At 39.4% G+C, this 20,588-nt stretch overlaps 2 protein-coding genes, 1 long non-coding RNA gene and 1 pseudogene across 6 annotated transcripts; 1 reads left to right on the top strand and 3 right to left on the bottom strand.

Moving 5' to 3' along the window:
- Nucleotides 1–720: 720 nt before the first annotated feature.
- Nucleotides 721–3,775, bottom strand: LOC121805482. 3 transcript variants are annotated; one of them, XR_006051493.1, is made up of 5 exons: nucleotides 3,398–3,774; nucleotides 3,192–3,299; nucleotides 1,763–3,057; nucleotides 1,414–1,638; nucleotides 721–1,291 (listed from the first exon to the last, which is right to left on the bottom strand). It is a non-coding gene; the product is annotated as an uncharacterized LOC121805482 (long non-coding RNA). The 3 variants fall into 3 exon arrangements; XR_006051491.1 differs by having other exon boundaries at nucleotides 1,763–3,299; nucleotides 3,444–3,775; XR_006051492.1 differs by having other exon boundaries at nucleotides 1,763–3,299.
- Nucleotides 3,776–5,107: 1,332 nt separating this feature from the next.
- Nucleotides 5,108–6,337, bottom strand: LOC121803918 (annotated as a pseudogene).
- A 2,294-nt stretch (nucleotides 6,338–8,631) lies between these two features.
- Nucleotides 8,632–10,484, top strand: LOC121802141 (probable aquaporin SIP2-1). The gene is made up of 3 exons (XM_042201720.1): nucleotides 8,632–9,084; nucleotides 9,841–10,101; nucleotides 10,186–10,484. Exons 1-3 carry the CDS (start codon nucleotides 8,794–8,796, stop codon nucleotides 10,369–10,371), a joined length of 738 nt encoding a protein of 245 aa, XP_042057654.1. The 5' UTR covers nucleotides 8,632–8,793; the 3' UTR covers nucleotides 10,372–10,484.
- Nucleotides 10,485–16,642: 6,158 nt separating this feature from the next.
- Nucleotides 16,643–20,213, bottom strand: LOC121804908 (histone-lysine N-methyltransferase, H3 lysine-9 specific SUVH1-like). 2 transcript variants are annotated; one of them, XM_042204614.1, is made up of 3 exons: nucleotides 20,101–20,213; nucleotides 17,394–19,741; nucleotides 16,643–17,011 (listed from the first exon to the last, which is right to left on the bottom strand). In XM_042204614.1, exon 2 carries the CDS (start codon nucleotides 19,472–19,474, stop codon nucleotides 17,450–17,452), a length of 2,025 nt encoding a protein of 674 aa, XP_042060548.1. In that variant the 5' UTR covers nucleotides 19,475–19,741; nucleotides 20,101–20,213; the 3' UTR covers nucleotides 16,643–17,011; nucleotides 17,394–17,449. The 2 variants fall into 2 exon arrangements, with proteins under 2 accessions (XP_042060548.1, XP_042060547.1); XM_042204613.1 differs by having other exon boundaries at nucleotides 17,394–20,148.
- Nucleotides 20,214–20,588: the final 375 nt, after the last annotated feature.

Below are 20,588 nucleotides of genomic sequence, written 5' to 3' on the forward strand. Positions count from 1 at the left end.
TCGCCTTTGTACAAAAAAGTGGTTCGGGGTGGGAGAGCCATTTGTGTTTGGAAATGTGGCAAAATAGTTGTGTGGTGTAACAGATATGTTACTTACCCTTTTATAGATGCAATTGAAATTTAATGTGAGTGACATATATCTACCCTAATCCATCCTTACATGCACAGATATATCAATTAATCCCCTTCAACTCAATCTGGATGCACTGCATCATCAATCTTCCACCGCCAAAAATGGGCTCTGCCGCGTTGGAGTTCTTAAAACATGATGTGTGGAGGCTTAAATGCTTGATCAAATCTAGTAGTAATTGTTGGTTGGTGATATCCTAGTGGACAGCTAGTAACAGTAATAAGCCGGTGAAACATATCAATACATTCGTTTTGACATCGTCAAGTCGTCGATTGGTGATGTTAGGCACTGACCAGACATCCGATTGTATTCCCTCGGCAACTACATTCATCCGACCTCCATGACACGTTTTTCTTTTTCTAACCTCCACCTTGGAACTGACAACATTTGGATGCCTTAAAACGTCATCTAACCATTTAAAACTCCCTGGGTGAGTACCGTTCGTTGGGCACTTCAGGTAGTATCGTCTGGGATTCTTTGCATACTTTCCCGCACACATTACCTTCATCCTCCCATTCCCGCAGCAACAATCGGGTGGTCCATATAACTCATCCTTATAAAACACATACATTATGGACAGAGAACAAATTATGCCACATGTAAACAAAGCATCATTAAAGTGCAAAAGTAAACGAAGCAAGTTCTACATAGTTTAGTAAAATGACCGCATAACAATAGCACAACAGTTAACAGCACAACAATTAATTCAGCTAGAAGTTATTCCACATTTCCATTGCAATCTCCTCGCGTAACTGTGTCCACTCGGTTGTGGGCACTACAGTTTGTACATAGTCATGCACATTGTTGTCCTCATCTTGTACTTGGGTGGTGGTATCCTCATCTAGTTCTAGTTCAAAGGGATCAATCACCATCTCGCGCCGAATTAAGTTGTGGAGAACAAAGCATGCCATTATCAACCAAATTTGAGTATGAATTGGATAATAGGAGGCGCTTCAAAGGATTCCCCATCTCATTTTCAATACCGCAAATGCCCTCTCTATGACATTCCTCGCCTTCGTATGACACATATTAAATAATTCCTTGGGATTATGTAGTTGCTCTGTACCGGGACCAAACTCTTTTAGATGATATCGAACCCATTTGTATGGCACTAAAAACTCGTTGCTATTTGTGTATGCGTAATCACACAAATAGTAACAACCTATACATAAACAAAGATCAATTAATAACTCCCAAATAAAAAAAAACATCAAATCACTCAACGTAAACACTTTTGTGAACCTAAATGGGTATAAGTTTCAGTAAGTCTGAATAGTACCGTACCTTGGGGCACTTTGAATCCATTTCGACGCGCCACTGCATTTCGCAATACATGAGAATCACTAGCAGATCCTTCCCACCTAGGGAGGAGGTAGACGAAATGCATGTTTCGGTCACACACTACTAGTGTATTTGTTGAAATTTGTCTTCTACGCGTTTTGTATCTAGGCTTGTAGCATTGGGGACTAATACATTGATGTACGTACCGTCAAGCGCACCTAAACACCTCTAAAAAAGCCAAGGCATGAAAGAAAGAAAGGAGAAATTAATGAAGATTTCGAATAATCTCTGTAAAGTAACTTGAGGGAAATATAAATTGCACAATGTTGGACATAAAACATAATGTCCTGACCTTAAATCATTTCCATCGGTTATCTGTGCAATCATCTTGAACTGACGTGGGCTTTGATAACAATACCGAGTGCAAACTCAACACAGCACATAAAACTCGATGCACATAATTGGAAACTGTACCCCCTACACGCCAAAATGCAGTCCGCAAGACCTGATTTTTCTTGTGGTGGAACGGACACGAAGATAGCAAATTGTTCTTCAATCCCAACACATTTGCCAATTGTAAGACCTCTACGTGCACGTAGAATAGTACATAATTGACTAAACGTGTTGCGATCCATACGCAGGTTTGAGATGCAGTCAGCATTTGAGAAGTGAACAAGACGGTCCAAGCGCTGCAACTGTACTGGGATTTGGGGTAGAACGCTAAACTTGCATGCATGCTCGAAAATCCTCCTCATTTTCTGTCTAGTACGAGCGTTCATATATCGATATATGAGGACATTCATCTGAACCCGATAAACCCACATAATATCTTCCAGCATCATGCACATTGCAGCGTCATTCCTGGAGCTTAGTGACATCTTCAACAAACTCTTTTCTTTACTCATCAAAAAATTTACTGTTGCATGGTATCACAACATACATAGCACATAACAGTTCCTAACTCATCCAAATCAACACAACGGTTTCTGTGGTGAAGACCACCCAAAAAAACAGTGGAAATCATGATGCAGAAACGAGACATAAAGTGTTACGCACCAAGATTAAATGATGTAAGTAGGGCTGGGAATTCGGTCATCGGTTAGTCGGTTAACCGATAACCGAACCGAAAAATTCGGTTAGTCGGTTAACCGATAACCGATAAATTCGGTTATCGGTTCGGTTTCGGTTCCCGTTTGTAGCTATGATCGGTTATCGGTTAACCGATAACCGATCGATTATACCCGAAAGAACCGAGGGAACCGAAATTAAAATTCCCCAATTTCTATTATTCATTTTCCCTCAAAAATTCTTTTATTATTTCCCTATTCAAAACATTATTTTTAATTTATAATGCGAAATATAATCATAATTATTTCTACAAACATAAGAAAAACAAAGAGCATTGTAGCGCAAGTGGTAGGCTGGCCATTTTTCTCACACATTGACTAGGGATCGAATCCCTGCAACAACTTGTTAATTTTTTTTTTCCAATTCGGTTCCTATCGGTTAGAACCGAACCGAACCGTGTAAAATCGGTTCCTAACCGAACCGAACCGAACCGATTCCTTCTAGGTTCCGGTTCCGGTTCTTTGTTTTCGGAAAATTGGGGAGTCGGTTAACCGAACCGAACCGAACCGATTCCCAGCCCTGGATGTAAGCATCCATCGTAAAATATCAGCCTTTAACTTAAACTCATTAGCCATTTGGGGGGGGTTTATAAAATTGCTAATCAATGATTGCTTAGATTTGCACATAAAAGAAGGATCTGTAATGATGAATACCTCGGGATTTAGCCAACTCAAACAATTATCAACGTAGTCGGTGACTCGTACGCCGAAGGTGACCTCGCCGGATGAAATACTGCAATCAATAGCTTGAGCTTTATCAACCTACAATGGCAAAAACGAACACAGAAGATTAAATCCCGTAACAAAGTGAACCAGGCCCAAACTCCACGCTCACACCCAAGTCGATTTAGGGATATTACAAAGAAATGGTTCCAATAATTCCGTTCGACGACATCAACTACTCACTGAACACAAGAATTTTCCCTACTGAACTCCGAGACAAAATTGTTGGGGCAGAAAGCAACGATGAATGTAGGGTTCGCGCACAGGCGTTTCAAATTTGGGGGAAATGAAATGGGGATTAATTGTTTGATTTTTTTAAAAAATATAAAAATAAACTCCTATATAATGGAAGAATGGAAGAAATTACAAATGATATCATGAGAGCTCGAACTCGGCATCTCTTACAATAATGTCTAAGCTCCTTGCCGCTAGGACAAAGGCTCTAGACGGATTAATTGTTTGATTTTGAGAGAAAGCGTGTTGCTGAGGGGTAAAATAGTATTTTCAATTTCAAATTCAATTTTGGGCGCCTTCTATGATGCAGAAATAAATGACACGAATTTTGGTTGAATATATTTGTTGTTAAAAGCTAGAGGGACAGTGCGGGCCCTTCATTATTTATATGGCTCTGCCGATAGTAACAGAGTTACTTGAACACTAGATTAAACCCAGATTTGAGCTCAATACTTGACATATCCACAAACCTGAACATGCCCTTAATATAATCATTAGTTTTTGTGATTGTATATACTCACTCTTAGCTATATTAATAACAATATATACTACTTCATTCGTCCTAAAAGAATATACACTTTGGGTTCGGTACAGGTTTTAATGCAAAATTGATAAAATAAGAGAGATGTAGAGAGAAAAAGTAAAATATTATTGTTAGTGGAGAATGGATCTCACCCCATTACAGAGAAAAAAATATTTCCAAAATTAGAAAGTGCATTCTTATGGTAAAGGTGTAATATATTGACTAACTTGTTGCACGATAATCGACTTTTGGCCGAACCGGCAACTCACCAGGTCTAAAATGGCCCAACTCTCTACTAATTTTATAGCACAAACAGTACCGGACTAGGCACCAGTTCGTCGCCAAACCATCTAGTTTTCAAAACATTGAGGTGTAGTGAGATGTTAATTAATCACACATTGGACACGCATATGAAAACAATGTGGCAAATAAGCATATGTGGTTTGACACATATTTGTCCATGCATGCCCATTGATCAGGTTGTCCAAAGCGAACATCGACATGGGAGGTATCTAAATACATCCGTCCAAGTTCACGCTCCAAGATAAACATTTGTAACGTCTCTAACATCCGACTCTGCATTGCTTCTATAGGCTCCATGAGTAGTAGACTTGGGCCTATAAATAGAAAGGTATATTCATGCATTCTCGATATCAAGACACGATTCTTAGCATTGGCATAAGCTCTCACTCTACGTTTCATACGTTGAAGCTTTGTCCTACAGCCATCATTTAGTTCGCCGGAGTTCGATTGTCAGTGGCGCTGCTACATCCGAGACGAAATCATTTTATCCTTGAAAATAACCGAAGAGGGAGAGATTACTTGGAAATGAAATGAACATTCATCAAAAAAGACATCTAGGTTAAAAATACCTTGCCAGAAGGCAAAAGAGCTTTATAGTACCAATAGATTGATTTTGTCAAATGGATGTAGAAATCATAGATATTTAACACAAAGAATGTCGTTTTCGTCCCACAATAGGCAATGCGGCACCCAAAGTAACAAAATTACATATTTAATGACAAAATAGAATCTTCAAATGCAAAGTATGATCATCTATAGGCAGGAAGATATATACACATCATTATACTTAAACAGAGTCCGAGGCATGGAAACCGGGCATGGCGCTCTCGCCCTGAAGGAGGCTGTTGCGGATCTACGACGCGATATCCTTAACGACCCCAGGTCCGTGAGGGATGAAGACGGCAGAGGACTTAGACGAAGCACCGATTTCCTTCATCGTGTCAAAGTACTGAGTGACGAGGACCATGTCCATCACATCCTTAGAGCCCGTCCCAGGCACGTTCTCCGAGAAGGCGAGCACATTCTCCCTCAGTCAGTCTACGATGGCCTGACGCTGACGAGCTTCACCTAGCCCGGACAGGTACTTGGATTCAGCCTCTCCCTCGGCTCTCTTGATCTGCAAGATCTTCTCAGCCTCGGCTTTCTCAGTTGCAGCGACCCTGAGCCGAGCAGCTGTTGCAACAGCGATACGCTATCAGATAAACGAAAATGAACTCATTATAGATTGAGCATCTGGTTCGATGACATACCTGCATTTATCTCGTTCATAGCCCTCTTGACTTGAGCATCCGGTTCGATGTCAACGATCAGAGTCTGCACTATCTCAAATCCATAAGCAGACATAGCATGCAAAGACAAAAAGATAATCAAGATTTACTTGGTAATGGTATAGTATGATAACCAGCATCATAGCGAGTAAACATGTATCGTCTGTCAAGAGCATACGTACGCTACCTTTTCAAGTTCGTTTTCCACAGCCTTAGCTATCTCATCCTTCTGCTCAAAAGTGGAATCGAGATCCAGTTTTGGTACGCTTGCCCTGATAACTGTAACGAAATTCACACAACACCGCAACCATATCATTTATGTTTCTGATTAGAAAACACAGGTTAAATCAATGATATCTATATAAACGTATGCTTGGATCTGCTCCTTCGTGTTAGACAGCTTATAAAAGGCATCTGATGCTTTGTCGGACAATGCCCGGTACTGGATCGAAGCAACCACATTCACAAACACGTTGTCCTGGATAATAAGAAACTCATATAATTGAGAAATAACTACAAATGTACAAAAGAGAATTCTCGGTTACAAACTGATTATGTTTTCTCTTCTGATTGTTAGTCATGAAAACAGTTTGAGAAATGAAAAGTTGGAGCAGCAAGTAAATGGAGAACGACCTTGGTTTTTGTTTCGCAGCGGACATTGAGCTGCTGTAGACGTAACGATAGGGTACCGCACCGGCCTATTGGTAGCCAAAACACCATGGGAGGCAATGGCAGCCGGGCTCTAGCATTCATGCAAATGAGAGAGAAGGAAAACCGAGGGGTCTAAATGCAAATGAAAGAAGGAAAATTGGGTATAAATGCAGATATTCTCTTCTCTGATAGCATTCATGAAAATTGTATGTGTACCCTGAGCGCTTGGGCTAGGATCGTAGATACGATGCATTATCTAATTCATGTCATTGTTCTGTTTATCATTTCCCTTACATACAGTATTCGTTGCTCTTCATCATTGTATCCAAACTTAGCTCAATTTATGCAATTTGGTGTTATTCACTGTATTCTTATATTTTCTGTTATTAATATGCTGATTTGGTGGTGTGATGTGGTGTTGATTGGGAATTGTTGTATCGTTTAAGCTGTGGATTGTGTGCGGGGTGTGGTTGAGCTTGCGATTTCAATAACTGAAATCGTAACAAATTGTCAAGAAAATTGGAGTAGGATTGAGATCCAAAATGCAATATTTTACCCTTGAATAATAGTACTTTGATTGGACTAAACGTACCGAATGATGTGACCAAGGCTAAGGGTGGGAATACGGGTATTCATGGATACCCTCCCCGAAAAAACCGGGTACCCAAACCCAAAAATCATCTAAATGTCTATCCAAAACCTGACCTGATATGTTTTCGGGTACTCCAATACCTGCCCCGGGTATCCATATCCGACGTATCGAGTCCCAAATACCCGACTCTTTACATGTGTTTAATAACTAATAAAAAAAATTCAAATTTTATATATTAATATAAATATAGAAATATTTAAATTGTCTAATATCTTTAATGTTGCATTTATTTTGTAGTATAAAACTATAAATGGGTCACTTTTATTTTAAAGTATATGATTATATTTATAGGGATTGGTTATGCAATATGCAAGTAAAATAATAAAAGTTACGCAATTAATTAAACTGTAGAAGCAACTGATGATATAATTCAAAAGTCCAAATAATTAACTAAAATATAAAAACCACATGAGTTGGTTATGCAATACGTAAAACTTGAGAGTTTGGATAAGTCGTGACCTAGAGTAAGAGAGATTGACTTATTTATATAGTTTAGATAAAGTTAACCAAGTAAGTTGTAATTAGTAAATAAATTAGCACAGCTCTTGAAGCCCAAAATGACTAAGCCTAATTTAAAAAATGCTTTAAATAATAAATTGGATATTCGGGTAATATCCGATACCCATTCGGATTACCCAATACCCGATTTATCTTAAATTTCAATACCAAATCTCATACCCAATCCCATAAAATTGGATATTGAGTATCCAATACCCGCCGGATATCAGGTCGGGTACGGGTAAACCCAATACCTGATATCCATATTCCCACCCCTAACCAAGGCATCGTTATGTATATTTATTAAAACAAATTTGTTTAATTTAAACATATACACATTTTAGAAATTTGCTCCATTGTGGAGTATCATAATTGAGACATTTTATGAATGTTTAAGTTAAATAGTATAAAGTAAAAAATATAATAAAATATACCATAAAATACTAAGGTGATAAAATAGAGACTCGATAAAACAAGGCTAAATAGCTAAAAGAATATACTACCTTCGTCTGTCATTAGGAGTTTCGGTTTACCATTTTAGTTCGTCCGTCATTAGGAGTCTCGGTTCACTTTTACTATAAATGGTAGGTATACCTCACTTTCCACTAACTTATTCCACTCATGTTCTATTAAAAAACTAATCTATAAAAATGGGCCACATATTCCACTCTCTTTTCTCACTCACTTTCCTTTACATTTCTTAAAACTCGTACCGAACTCAAATGAGACTCCTAATGGCGGACAGGGGGAGTAATACATCAGTTTGGTCAATCTAGATTTTTATCACGAACTTAAATTTTGGTAAAAAAACACTTTTTTTGTCAATTTAGATTTTTATCACGGTTAAATTTTCTGGTGAAATTAATCTTACGTGACGACCGAGATGTTACGTCATTTTACAGTCGGTTTCACGTAGTTTATAAACTGAAATTAATATTGTGGAAGGAATATTATGACAGAAATAGGTTCCAAAAATACTATAGTATGCAAAAAATATTAAGTAAAATAGATTTCACAGAAAGAATAAACAAAGAGTAAATTTTGTATTAAGAATTAAATATATAAATAAAACACGATTCCCTATAAGTTAGAACTGCTATAAATTAAAATGAAAATTGATAGAGGAATCAGAATCAAAATCAAAATAAAATAAAATAAAATAAAATAAAATAAAATAAAATAAAATAAAATAAAATAAAATTGAAACAATATTCTACAACTAAAAGCAGGAATGAAAATTTCCGACCAATGCAAAAAAGGTTTCAAACTCACTTCGTAGTAGATTCTCCGAAAAACAGCACAAGATTCCCATTCCAACAGCTCAACTCAATTTCTATTGGTCAACCTCTCTCTTTCGCCCTGACGTTTCTTGAGAATTGAAGAGAGAGAGAGAGAGCATCAGCAATGGCGGGAGGGTGGCGGCTGCTAGCAGCAGATTTCGCGATGTCTTTCATGTGGGTGTGGTCGAGCGTTCTAAACAAGATTTTTGTGCACAAAATCTTGGGTTATGGACCTCACGATCTCGACGCCCAAATCGTCAGATTCGCTCTCTCCATCCTCAACATGTTCTTCTTCGCCCTCATGGTCAAGGCCACCAAAGGTGGTGCTTACAACCCCCTCTCCCTCCTCTCCGCCGCCTTCACAGGCGATTTCTCCAATTTCCTCTTCACTCTTGGCGCCAGAGTTCCTGCCCAGGTTTAACTCTCTCTCTCCAAATTTAAGCTCAATTTTGTTCTTGGTTTCTCTAATTTTTGAATTTGTTGCACAACTCTTATTTCTATTTTTGTGTGTGTGAGTTGAGCCGACTGTTCAATTGATAGGGCAATATTGTGATAGTGCCTTATGAGTTCTTCTGGATTGGAAATTATGAGGAATTCAAATTTTGATAAACTGAATTGAAGATCTGGTATTAAGTATTTTGTGCTTTTTGTGAATAAAAACTCCTCTATGTTTGCAAGATTGGAACTTTGATGAGGACAGATGTACTAAAATGTAACAAAATTGGATTTTTAATATACTAAAAATCAGAAATTTAACTCTTCAAGAGATGTGAGCTCAGCCTACTTGATTACGCCCTAGCTCAGCTTGCCATTATCTACAACTGTGCTTGGCTGATCGGTTGCTTGAAAATGAGGCAGCATGTGTTCTTCGTCATGGCTTTTGTTTGCTCTCGTAGGGTTCATTGAGTTTTCAAAGATTGTCATGACAATTAGTAGGTACAAGTCTTAAAATGTCATTGACATTAGTAATGAAGTGACAAGGAATGCGTTTCAACTTTTCCTTATGAGTAACTGGTTTGAGCAAACGGGCTTCCATCACTGTTTGGTAGAATGGGGGTACTTTTTAGAGTTATTTCTAACTCATCAATGCTTATATTGCTTCTGCGTTTTCGTTTATTGTGTAATATATGTTGGTAAGCAAAGCTTTTTACCCCCATATCTCTTGGAATAGGTCGTTGGGGCAATTTATGGCGTAAGGCTCATCTTGAGCACGTTTCCTGGGATTGGACGGGGGCCTGTCTTGAATGTCGGTATTGCTAAGGGTGCGCTGACAGAAGGTCTGCTAACATTTTGCATCGTCTTCATCTCCCTCGGGCTGGCTAGAAAGGTCAAGGATAGTTTCTTCATGAAAACATGGATTTCCAGCTTGTCTAAGCTCAGTCTTCATACCCTAGGCGCGGACCTAACCGGTGGCTGCATGAATCCAGCCTCTGTAAGTATCCTCAGATTTTTTTTCTTCATTCAATTATACATCTGATGCAATGAAAGCAACGGGAAATTCGTGTTTGCTCATTAGGTGATGGGTTGGGCTTTTGCTAATGGGGAGCATATCACTAAGGAGCATTTGGTTGTTTACTGGCTTGCTCCGGTTCAGGCCACTTTCGCAGCAGTTTGGGTGTTTGGCATACTAGCTCGGGGTAAAAACGAGGAGAAATCTGTAGCTGCTAAGAAGGATGCAACAAAACTGAAGTCTGCAGATTAGAGATGATAGCATTCTTGATTCTTTTGATGTGTGTTAGAATATTGTAATTGTATTAGTGCTGTGTTGAACATATGAATTTGTGTTATAAATAAACATGGTGCTAATTTTATTCATCTCATAACTTTGCTTTGCATTTTTAGTCATTCTGAATGCTTGAAACAGATGGCAGAAATCTGCAAACCCTATTCTGATATTTCAGACACTGCAAACTAAGTTTGTTTAATTCAAACTCACAACACAATGTTTCCTCTTATGAACTGAATTTGTGTTTTTCAGCAGAAAGATCAGTAAACGAGCTGCAGTTTGAACTCAACCCAAGTCGATGGAGACAGAGTCGACTGATTTCATGAGGTACGCACACAGCCATGTTCATATTCTTGTAATTTCATCATTTACATTGAAATGTAATTGTTAGATGTTGGCAATTTTTTCGAGAACGCTAATCACTGCATAGCATTGTCTAAGATCTTGCATTATTCTGATTATCATTGTTGCTGGAAATTTGATTCCCAAACACACAACATAAATCTCAATTTTTTTCGACCTAAAAGCTTCCATCTTGAAATCAAAAGGCCTCTGCATAACCCCCAATTTTGGTAATACAAGATAAGATTACTACAAGATGAAATGGTGCATATCTATCTGTTGCAACAGCTTATAAACTGGATGACTCAGAACTAGTACGTACAGACAGAGAATCGTTAATAATCAGTCTGATCTGGTGCTGTGTTCGGTTGAGATTTCATGACACCGTATTTCTCCTCTTCATAGGGCACAACTTCAACTATGGGAGAAGCTGCAGATTCCTCAAGTTCTAGATCAACAGGAACAGCAAAGTTGTCTGAATCGGCAACCATTTCTCTCTCAATCACCTTTTGTTTAAGGTTGTCATGAATGCCACCATATTCTATGATTAGAAGAATATCAGGAAGTGTGCTGCTCTTTCCCTCTGCAAATTTGTTTCCCATTCCGATGTCGCTTTTCTCCTTTGAGGTCATGACATCCTTTGTTCGAGGAAGTTTGAGATGAGGTGTTCGGCCATTCACCCACTCCATTGAAGGAGTGTTCATCTCGAATGAATCATCACATTCAGGAGGCCTCATGTTCCTTGGTACAATCCCGGGATCTCTGCTGGAAGTGAGAAGGAAGACTACATCCTGCAAAAACATCCATGTCCTGAGACAACAGAATCTATAACATGAAATTTTAACCGATTCGCTTACCAAAATTGTGAGTACAAGAGCTACTATACGCACAGGATAACAAGAAACAGCAGGTTTGTCTTCTTTAAGGATGGCCTTTATACAAAATCCAAGGGCAGGGGCAGCGATCAAGAAGGCCGACAAAAACAAAGAAGATACGTCCGGACCAGACACCAATCTCCCTCCAAAGAAGAACCTCTTCAAACAAATGCTTGCTTGATGTTGCTTATTGTCGTAATGTGTCATCTTAAACAAGAAAAGGGATTTTCAAATTCCATCTTGCAAGTATGAAAAGTTCATCATGTTTAAAGCTCAACATCTGAGATGATCCTTTTTTGATCTTAGTAGATGAAATGTTAGTGCAACAGAAACTGAATTCAGTCACCAATGGCATGAAATTATGAAAATAAACAAGAACAAATCCAATTCAACCTCAGCAAGAGAATTATTGGAGTTGCGTTCAAAGATCAAGAATATTTCTTTTGAACAAATTATCAAACATACTGAATGTAGGCATGCACAAACCGGCCCGGCCCGCCGGTTAACCGGCGGTTCGGAACCGCCGGTTCATGAACCGGAACCTGGCCCGGAACCGGCGGGTTGAACCGGCAGAAGGGTCGGCGGGTCGTAAGGGCCGGTTCAGGTTCGGCAATATCTTGAACCGTGAACCGGCGGTTCGAACCGCCGGTTCAAAGGGTCGAACAGTGTAAAGTAGGCTAGGGGTTCGTAGGGGTTCAGATAGGGTTTAGGTAAACCGGCGGTTTTCGGTGGGAACTGGCGGTTTTCCGGGAAACAGGCGGTTTTCGTCAGAAACTGCCGGTTTTCGGTCAGAAACCGCCGGTTTGGCAGCCGGTTTCCGCCGGTTCCGGTGACTTTTCAGAGGCTAGGTCGTAGGTGCAGTGTTTAGGCCTGCAAAACCGGTCATAAACCGCCGGTTTTCTGACGCAAACCGTGGACGAACCGCCGGTTTATGCTTGAACCGCCGGTTCCGGCGGTAAACCGGCGGTTCGGCCGAATTCAAATTTCAATTTTTTTTATCCAATTTTACTCCTATAAATACCTCACTTCTCCTTCATATTTCCTTACCCCATTCTTGTGTTAACAAGGATTTCATTCTCAATCTTCATTTCTCTATTCTCTCCTCATTCTCTCTAATTGCGCAAGTTTACGTTTCAATTCTACACTTTCTACTCACTACTATATTTGTGTATGTGCTCATAATTTACCACTTCTTTTATACTTCATACATATTTCATTCCAAGTCCATACTACTTTCATTTATCAATATGTCTTCTTCTCGTGGTGGATCGGGACGTGGTGATCGGGGCAAGGGAATAGCCCAAGATCAAAGTACTACGCGTCCCTCAAAATCTCGACGACCTAGTCGTCGAGATGTTATGGAAGAGGTTTCCCGATTGGCAGCCGAACGCATGCAAGTAAGTAATGAAAAATTTGTTTTCCAATTCATATTTTAAAATTTCATTAATTTTTTTTTTGCGTTCATACTTTTAACTTCTACGTACATAATATTTGTAGATGGAAGAAGATCATAGGACCGCCATGCTACTTGCTGAAATGCAACAAGGTGGGGGTAGGGGAGGTCGTTCCCAACAAGATGAGGAGTTCGACGTTACTATATCGTCGGACTCGGACAACAACAAGGATAGATCGCATTCTCGTATTCCTTCTAGCACCGGCGGAAATGAGGAGATGCCTCCCCCTCCTCCACCCGCTACTAACCCGGCAAAAGCTTTGAAATTGGACATTTTTGTCAAACACTACAAGAGGGTCCCGGTGGTGATTCCAAATCCTCACGATCCGAACTCTCAAGAAGAGACTTCGGAGTTTCATGTTTACTGCAACTATTGCGATAAAGTGTACAAATGGTCCGCCAGTGGTGGATATGGCACCCTCCGTAGCCATTTGGTGACAAAGCATCCGGTAGAATGCGGCACTACCTCTACCCAAAGCCAACTAAACTTCCAACCCGCCGGCTCGGGTTCGTCAGGTACGCCTCTATTTAAATATGAGAAAAAGAATTTTGATGATACAATGACTAGATGGACGGCTATGAAGCATTTGCCCTTTAATGTTTTTGATGACAAAAGTTTTGAGGTTACTATGCAAAGTGGTTTGAATGTAGCAATCAAAAGAATAGGTAGAATGACCGTGCAACGATCTACCGTTCGGCAATGCTTGGAGAAAAAGGTAGAATTATCACGTTATTTAGTTAACTTGGGCCACAGGGTGAACATTTGCTCAGATGTTTGGACGGATTGTTTTAACCGTCATTCATACATGGGTATTACGGTTCACTTTGTGGACAATAGTTGGACTTTGAACAAGCGTTTAATTGGTTTTAGAGAATTTGAAACTCCACACAATGCACCCGAAATTGCTTCTTTGATTATACAAGTGTTGAATGAGTTTCAGTTATGCAACAAGATATTTTCTATTGGTTTTGATAATGCAACTGCCAACACCGCAAGTATCGCCGATTTGATTGCGGCTTGTACACCGGTAATTGGAGGTAAGTATTTTCATCAAAGATGCATTTGCCATATTTTAAATTTATGTGTACAGGATGCGCTTGAATTATGGCAAAAGCATGTTTCTCCTATTAGAAATGCAGTTAGATTAATCCATCAAAAGCCACCTATTGGCAAAGCATGGAAGAAATATTGCCATCAAAAGAATGTCAGGTACACGAATTTTACTATGGATGTGTCTCATAGATGGAATTCGACATATGATTGTCTGAATTCTACTTTGACACATAAAGATGTTTTATGTGATTTTTATAGAACTAATCCCTACCGTGATTTATATCTTTAGCATAGTTGTTGGGATAACAGTTTGGCTTTATTTAAATTGTTCAAATATTTTAAAAATGCTACTGTTGAATTGTCGGGTATTTATTATTGCACTGATGTTCGTGTTTTGGAGCATTGCATGTACATATCCCTTGGTTTTAAAACTGCAATGAAAAATGCTTCCTCTTCTCCCGAGTTAATGTGCGTTTTGTATTATATGATTGAAAAATGGCACAAGTATTTCAATGAGATTCCTAACGTGTTTTTGATTGCAAAGGTATTGGATCCAAAATGGAAATTAGCAGGTACCTCTAGAATTTTAGATTTTTATTATAACAATTTGAGTTCAATTGATCTTGGTCCGCTTCAAGCAATCCAATCCGATACCAGTGACGAATTTGGAGTCGACCTCTCAGAAACCTTTCAAATAAACCTCCCGGACCGATCAGTTGTGCAACAAAACCTCGAGTATAACTTGCGCTCTCTCTACACCGAATATGAAACCAAGTATAACACCACTCACCAAGTCAGAAGACCCCCTCCTCCACAACATAACTATGGCTTTGCATTTCAAGCCGATTATGATGACCCCGACGCGCAATCCCAACTAGCCGACCTATACAACTACAGCACCGGCGGAAGGTCCTCAGGTATGGTCAGTGAATTAGATTTATATTTTGATTCACTCTTTTCCTTTGGTGATGAAGGTCATACTCCTCCCGCCCAAATCGACGTCCTCGATTGGTGGGGAACCCACGAGAAAGATTTTCCCATCCTTGTTTCAATGGCCAAGGAGATTTTTTCTGTTCCGGCTTCCACCGTAGCCGTCGAGTCCGCTTTTAGTGTTGGCTCGCGCGTGTTGGATGAATCAAGAAGTAAGCTCTCGATGAAAAATATGGAAGCCATGATGTTACTTGATGATTGGGCCAAAGCTGACGTCCGAGAACAAGAAAATGATTGGGATGATCGTCAAGAGGGATCACAAGATGAATTCACCGGGGATGAAGCTTAGGCCAACCGTCAACCGCCGCCGGCCAAGCCAAATAGGTAAGTAAGAAAAGAGAACTACGTGGACTTTGATTCCCTAATGCAAATGAGCAATTGGGATACGTAGGCACCTCAACTTAAATTTTAAATTTAAGTTGAGCTCAAGTCCTTTTTCTTTTATTTCTTTTTTTCCCATTAATTCCTACTTTAAAAATATGCAAATACAATTACATAATTGTATTTGTATATACTCTAGTCGATGAAGTATATTTCTCTATACGGCTAAATGAGGGAAACTTTTGACAATTCTACTATAATTGTTGATTGTTAGACGAAACTCAACATTTAAAGTTGAATTGCTAAAGGTGTCCTTAATTTAGTTATGTAGAAAGATCTTCTTCGCCGGTTAAGAGTATATATATAATACACTTATACGTTTAAGAACTTCAACGTCGTTCTTGTCATTTGTAATTAGTTGTTGACTAGTAGTCTCATTTGTATTTAAATTTTGTTTAAGACTTCAAGACCGGCATATGTTTTCGATTTGTAATTATTGTAACTTGTAAACATGCAATTTCAATAAAATTACAACTTTAGTCGTATTTTTTTTTCAATTTTATTTACTCACATTTCATACATAAACAACTTTGAAAGTGTAATGTAATTTAATTAAAAATTGAATAGTTGAAAAATGCAAAAAAAAAAAAGTCGACGAATCGTCGAACCGGCCCGGAACCAGCGGTTCAAGCCGAAAACCGACGGTTTTGAACCGCCGCGTAAACCCCCGGTTTGTTGAACCTGAACCGGAACCTCCGGGAGCTAGGCGGGCCGGTTCAGGTTCAAGCATTTCCCGAACCCTGAACCGCCGGTTCATGACCCTGAACCGCCGGTTCGTGACCCTTGTGCACACCTAACTGCATGTATATATAACCACCCGAAAACAGAACTCACATTGCTTCCTCTCCAAACTTGATAAAGCCTTTGCAGCTCGTGTTTCACCGGTTCCATATATTCTTCAGTTCAGTGAAATAAACAGAAAATTAAACAGATGAAAAATCTGAATCCCCAAATTCTTGTTTGAGTTTAAAATCTGATGATTTATCAACTTTTTGACCGATTATGATCAAGAACTTAGTGAGCGGTAAATGGTTAAATGGAGTTTGAAAACTGATGATTTATCAATCATATTTTATTGCGCAATAAAAACCTCTACTTAATGTAAGATAAAAAAAATCTTCATAAGTGCAGTAATACTCTGCCATTTCGTACTATCCTGCAAAAACAATTATCTACATACATTTAACTCTTGAGTCTTGATTATCATCCCAGGAGAGCAAAAGAGGGGCAATTGTTTCTAAACATTAATCCTAGAAACTGAAGAACATAATAGCAATTCTGATTTAGGAGTAGGCAGAAAAACATGAAAAGAGCTAATGAAATCCCAACAATTCTGCATCACAAAAACACAATGCAAACTACATAGATTTTACAACAACTACCGTCGACGAGCTCATTCTAGTCTAGCACACCTTGAGAGGCAAGCTCCTTCCTTCCATCTCTTTCACCGAGAGACGGGAGGCACGCACATAAAGGATGCATAGGGAAAATTTCCATATTTCTGCAAGCTTATACTGTAACCTATAAATCATCAGAAGCATTAGATTAGCCTAAAGACTGGTTGGTTTATCACAGAGCAATGTGCAGAATCTTAGAAATTGCCGCCAAACAGGCAAGGGGAAAGATGCGGGGCTCGTTCAAAAACCATATCAAATAAGCATATCCAATAGACAACAAAAGTACTATCAAACATGCGTAATGTACATTGTTTAAGGTGTGTATTTCTGAGTCATATGCATTGGCAATAACTGAAAGAACTAAGGCATGACCCAACACACCTTTTCTCGAATTACACAAAGTTCCAATCACACAAATTATGGAAAGTGCATACAGAAAGCATAGAGGCAGCAAGTAACAAAATGCATACACTAAAATAAATTTAAGGGTAATCAAGGTAATTAACCTTTATTTCAAAGCATCAATCACTGAGAAATTCATGGATCCCCATAATAGAGATGGTCAATAGAATTGGCCTCTGCACTTCATTGATCCACACAAGCACCTCTTCATCCCTCTGTCTGCTTTTGCGGGTATTCCATAGTCGTACATCAGCTCTTGCATTGGAGGGATGTGTCGTATGGCAAAGAAAGCAATGTGAAGACAAACACCATTGTTACTTTCCCGCAGAATGGGCTGCCAGAACACATTAGGGGAGCAGCTATGGTTCATGAAACGGGACACATTCCCGCTGCTCTTAGCACTAATAACAAGAGGGAATGGAGCCTTCTTCGAGATATTAGAGTCGTGAAGCCGTTCCAGTGGCACGTAGTAGCGACCAGCATCAAAGATGTAACTGTCATCATCCACATTCTCAAAATCACCTGCAGTGACCTTGACGATGTCCCCAGCATACTCGCAGATAAAACTCCCCGAACGAATAGGGTCCCACGACCTAAGCCCCCAACCCTGGTTCTTCGTCTTAAAAACCTCCAAGCGGAATTTTACACCTGCCTGAGATATACGATTTCGACAGTTCGGAGGAGACTGACAAGTCTGACCACACTCATGTATCAGTGGTTTAGTAGTTAAAAGAACACCAGTAGATGAATAGGGGATCAAGCCTTCATTTTTCTGGATACAAGGACAACTGGTATCGCCTGGTTCGCATCCATCTACACAGTGACAACCCGAAAACACCTTGGATGACGGAAAAGGTTGAGAGTATTTGAGACTAGCAACGTAGGAGAAATGAGCAGGTGCTTTCTCCCCATCTATGTCGTTTACAAGAGCCACAGGCTGAGTCTCAGAACCCAAAGATAGGTCTGGGATTATAAGGGCAGGTCGAGTAGCAGTCCCGTCCCTCCACTGCTGAATCGATTTCCACAATGAGTAAGCTTCGGGCTGCCCTGGTTGCCTTACTAACTTATACTTGAACACATTGTTACCAAACTTATACTTTTCTATCCACGACTCATGAATTTTGTAAAGACCGTCATACACATAAATCTTGCTTGGTGCATTACTAGTATCCTTGATACCCCTTAGGACCCTTACATCAATACCACGTTGCATACTCTTTTCTAGGGCAAGATTTCCCCCCTCGAGTTTCTGGTCGAACTTTTGGCCATCTTTCCTGTGTACTCCACCCTGACCGCTGTAGATCAACACATTAGTATCATCTCCGTCTTTATCATCATAACCTCCTGCGGAAACTATGCTGACAGCAACAGGCTCTTTTTCTACAGTGACCTTGACGCTCATATAATCTATCCCAGCCATGCTCTGAGTATGTACTCCCACCAAGCAGAGCTCCATTCTAAAGAAAAAGATATCTCCGACATCAATCCCGGGTACATGGCCAATCCTCTTTGACTTATTTGTCCGCAATCCTTTGGTCATCATAAGATTGGAAGCTTTGAGGTCAGGACGCCAGGCTCGTCCACAAGAATTACTCCTAGCTTCCTCAAGTTGAGTAAGCCTTCTCCGGATCAAGTCAAAGACCAAGAGCACGGTTGCAGCTGTATCCTTGTCACCATTAGCTTTTCTACAGTCATCAAACTCTTTAAGCTCAAACAAGGTCAAGATATTATTAGCAACTGATTCAACATTAATCTCTTCCCCATTCCCTGCTGCTCTCCTCTTTGGACGCCCCTTTGTTTTCTTCCCTGAATTGCTAGCCTCGTCTGCATCAGGGACATACTGGCCACTTTGATTCTTTATCCCATTCACATGCGGATTGAGGGTCCTAAACGGGTTCGATGGAACTGGACCTGGTATACTGCTATTGCCTGACTGGTTTCGAGTTGTGGTGGGCTGAGAATCGTTTGAAACCAAAAACGGGTAAAACGGTTGGACTCCAGCAGGGAAAGGGCCAGAAGGTGGAACACATACAAAAGGAGTTGGTTTTGGGGTTGAAGTCGAACACATGCCCGGGGGATTAGGAAAAACAGGGGCAATGCTTCTTAAAGGCTTCACATCATATACCTTAGACTTATCAATTAGCCTAGATGGGGCATTTGAACCAGAGTTCAAACCTTGCTCCATCTAACCACAATGTAAATCGATCAACTACAACGTTTAAAACCCTTATCGCTAAACAGTGGGGTAGATCCGTGAGATTACTGAAAATCTAAATTACATAAACAATTCACAACCCAGTCTCTTTACTTCAGCACAAGCCAAAAACACTTTTTTTCAACCTAGAGATATGCAGAAACTAAAAAGAAATAACATTAACAAATCAACAGTCATAAATGAACCATAGCAGAATGGTTACCACTACAGAAATTCACTGCAGCGAGCACCGGCTTCCTGTATCATCCATAACCATTAAATCAGAAATTAGACTTGAAAAATCAAATCCCCGTCGGATTGAACCTTAAAACCCTAGATTTGATATAAACCCTTGAAAATCCATGAACACGATTAGCAAGATTTCGAGTATCAACGCACAATAAACATGCACAGCTGTAAAAGTGTGATATTTATGTCAGTACAAAATTATTAAGCTAGACCTTGACATCTGCGAATAGAACAAACAAAAACTTAAAGGAAAGGAGAAATTAACACTCTCGGTTCGAAAAAATACACGATTTAGTTGTGTTTTAACCTAACCCAGATCATATTCTTCGGTTCAAACAAAAATAGAGATCTTGAAAGGGAGAAATTACCTCGGAGCTGAGGAGTAACTTTTTCAGTGTTTATACTCATATTCGCCTTTTCTAGTTATATATGCATTCATTGTGTGCGACTATCTCCGATGAAGATACATAGTACAAAAAATTATACCAGTATACTAGCTACTATTTTAAAAAAAGGAATATATCCTTTTAAAAAATACTATCTCCGCCTCAGTTACTTGAGACGTTTCTTTTTGTCACGAGATTTAAAAAAATTGTGCTTAGTGAGTTAAATAAAGTAGAAGAAAGAATAAAGTAGAACAGATAATAAAGTCAAGTAATTTGGGACAGAGGGAGTAACAAAACGGAAATATATATAAATCATTTTCTAAAATAAATAAATAGTACAAGATGCATTCCAGAATATAAATGCGTAATATTTTTCTCAAATACCTTCTCTCCTGGATAACGATTTTTCATAATAAAAAGAGTATAGGTGAATTATGGTCCTAAACATATGACCAAAATACCAATTTAGT

Source organism: Salvia splendens, chromosome 5 (assembly GCF_004379255.2).
Source record: "Salvia splendens isolate huo1 chromosome 5, SspV2, whole genome shotgun sequence".
NCBI lineage: Eukaryota > Viridiplantae > Streptophyta > Magnoliopsida > Lamiales > Lamiaceae > Salvia > Salvia splendens.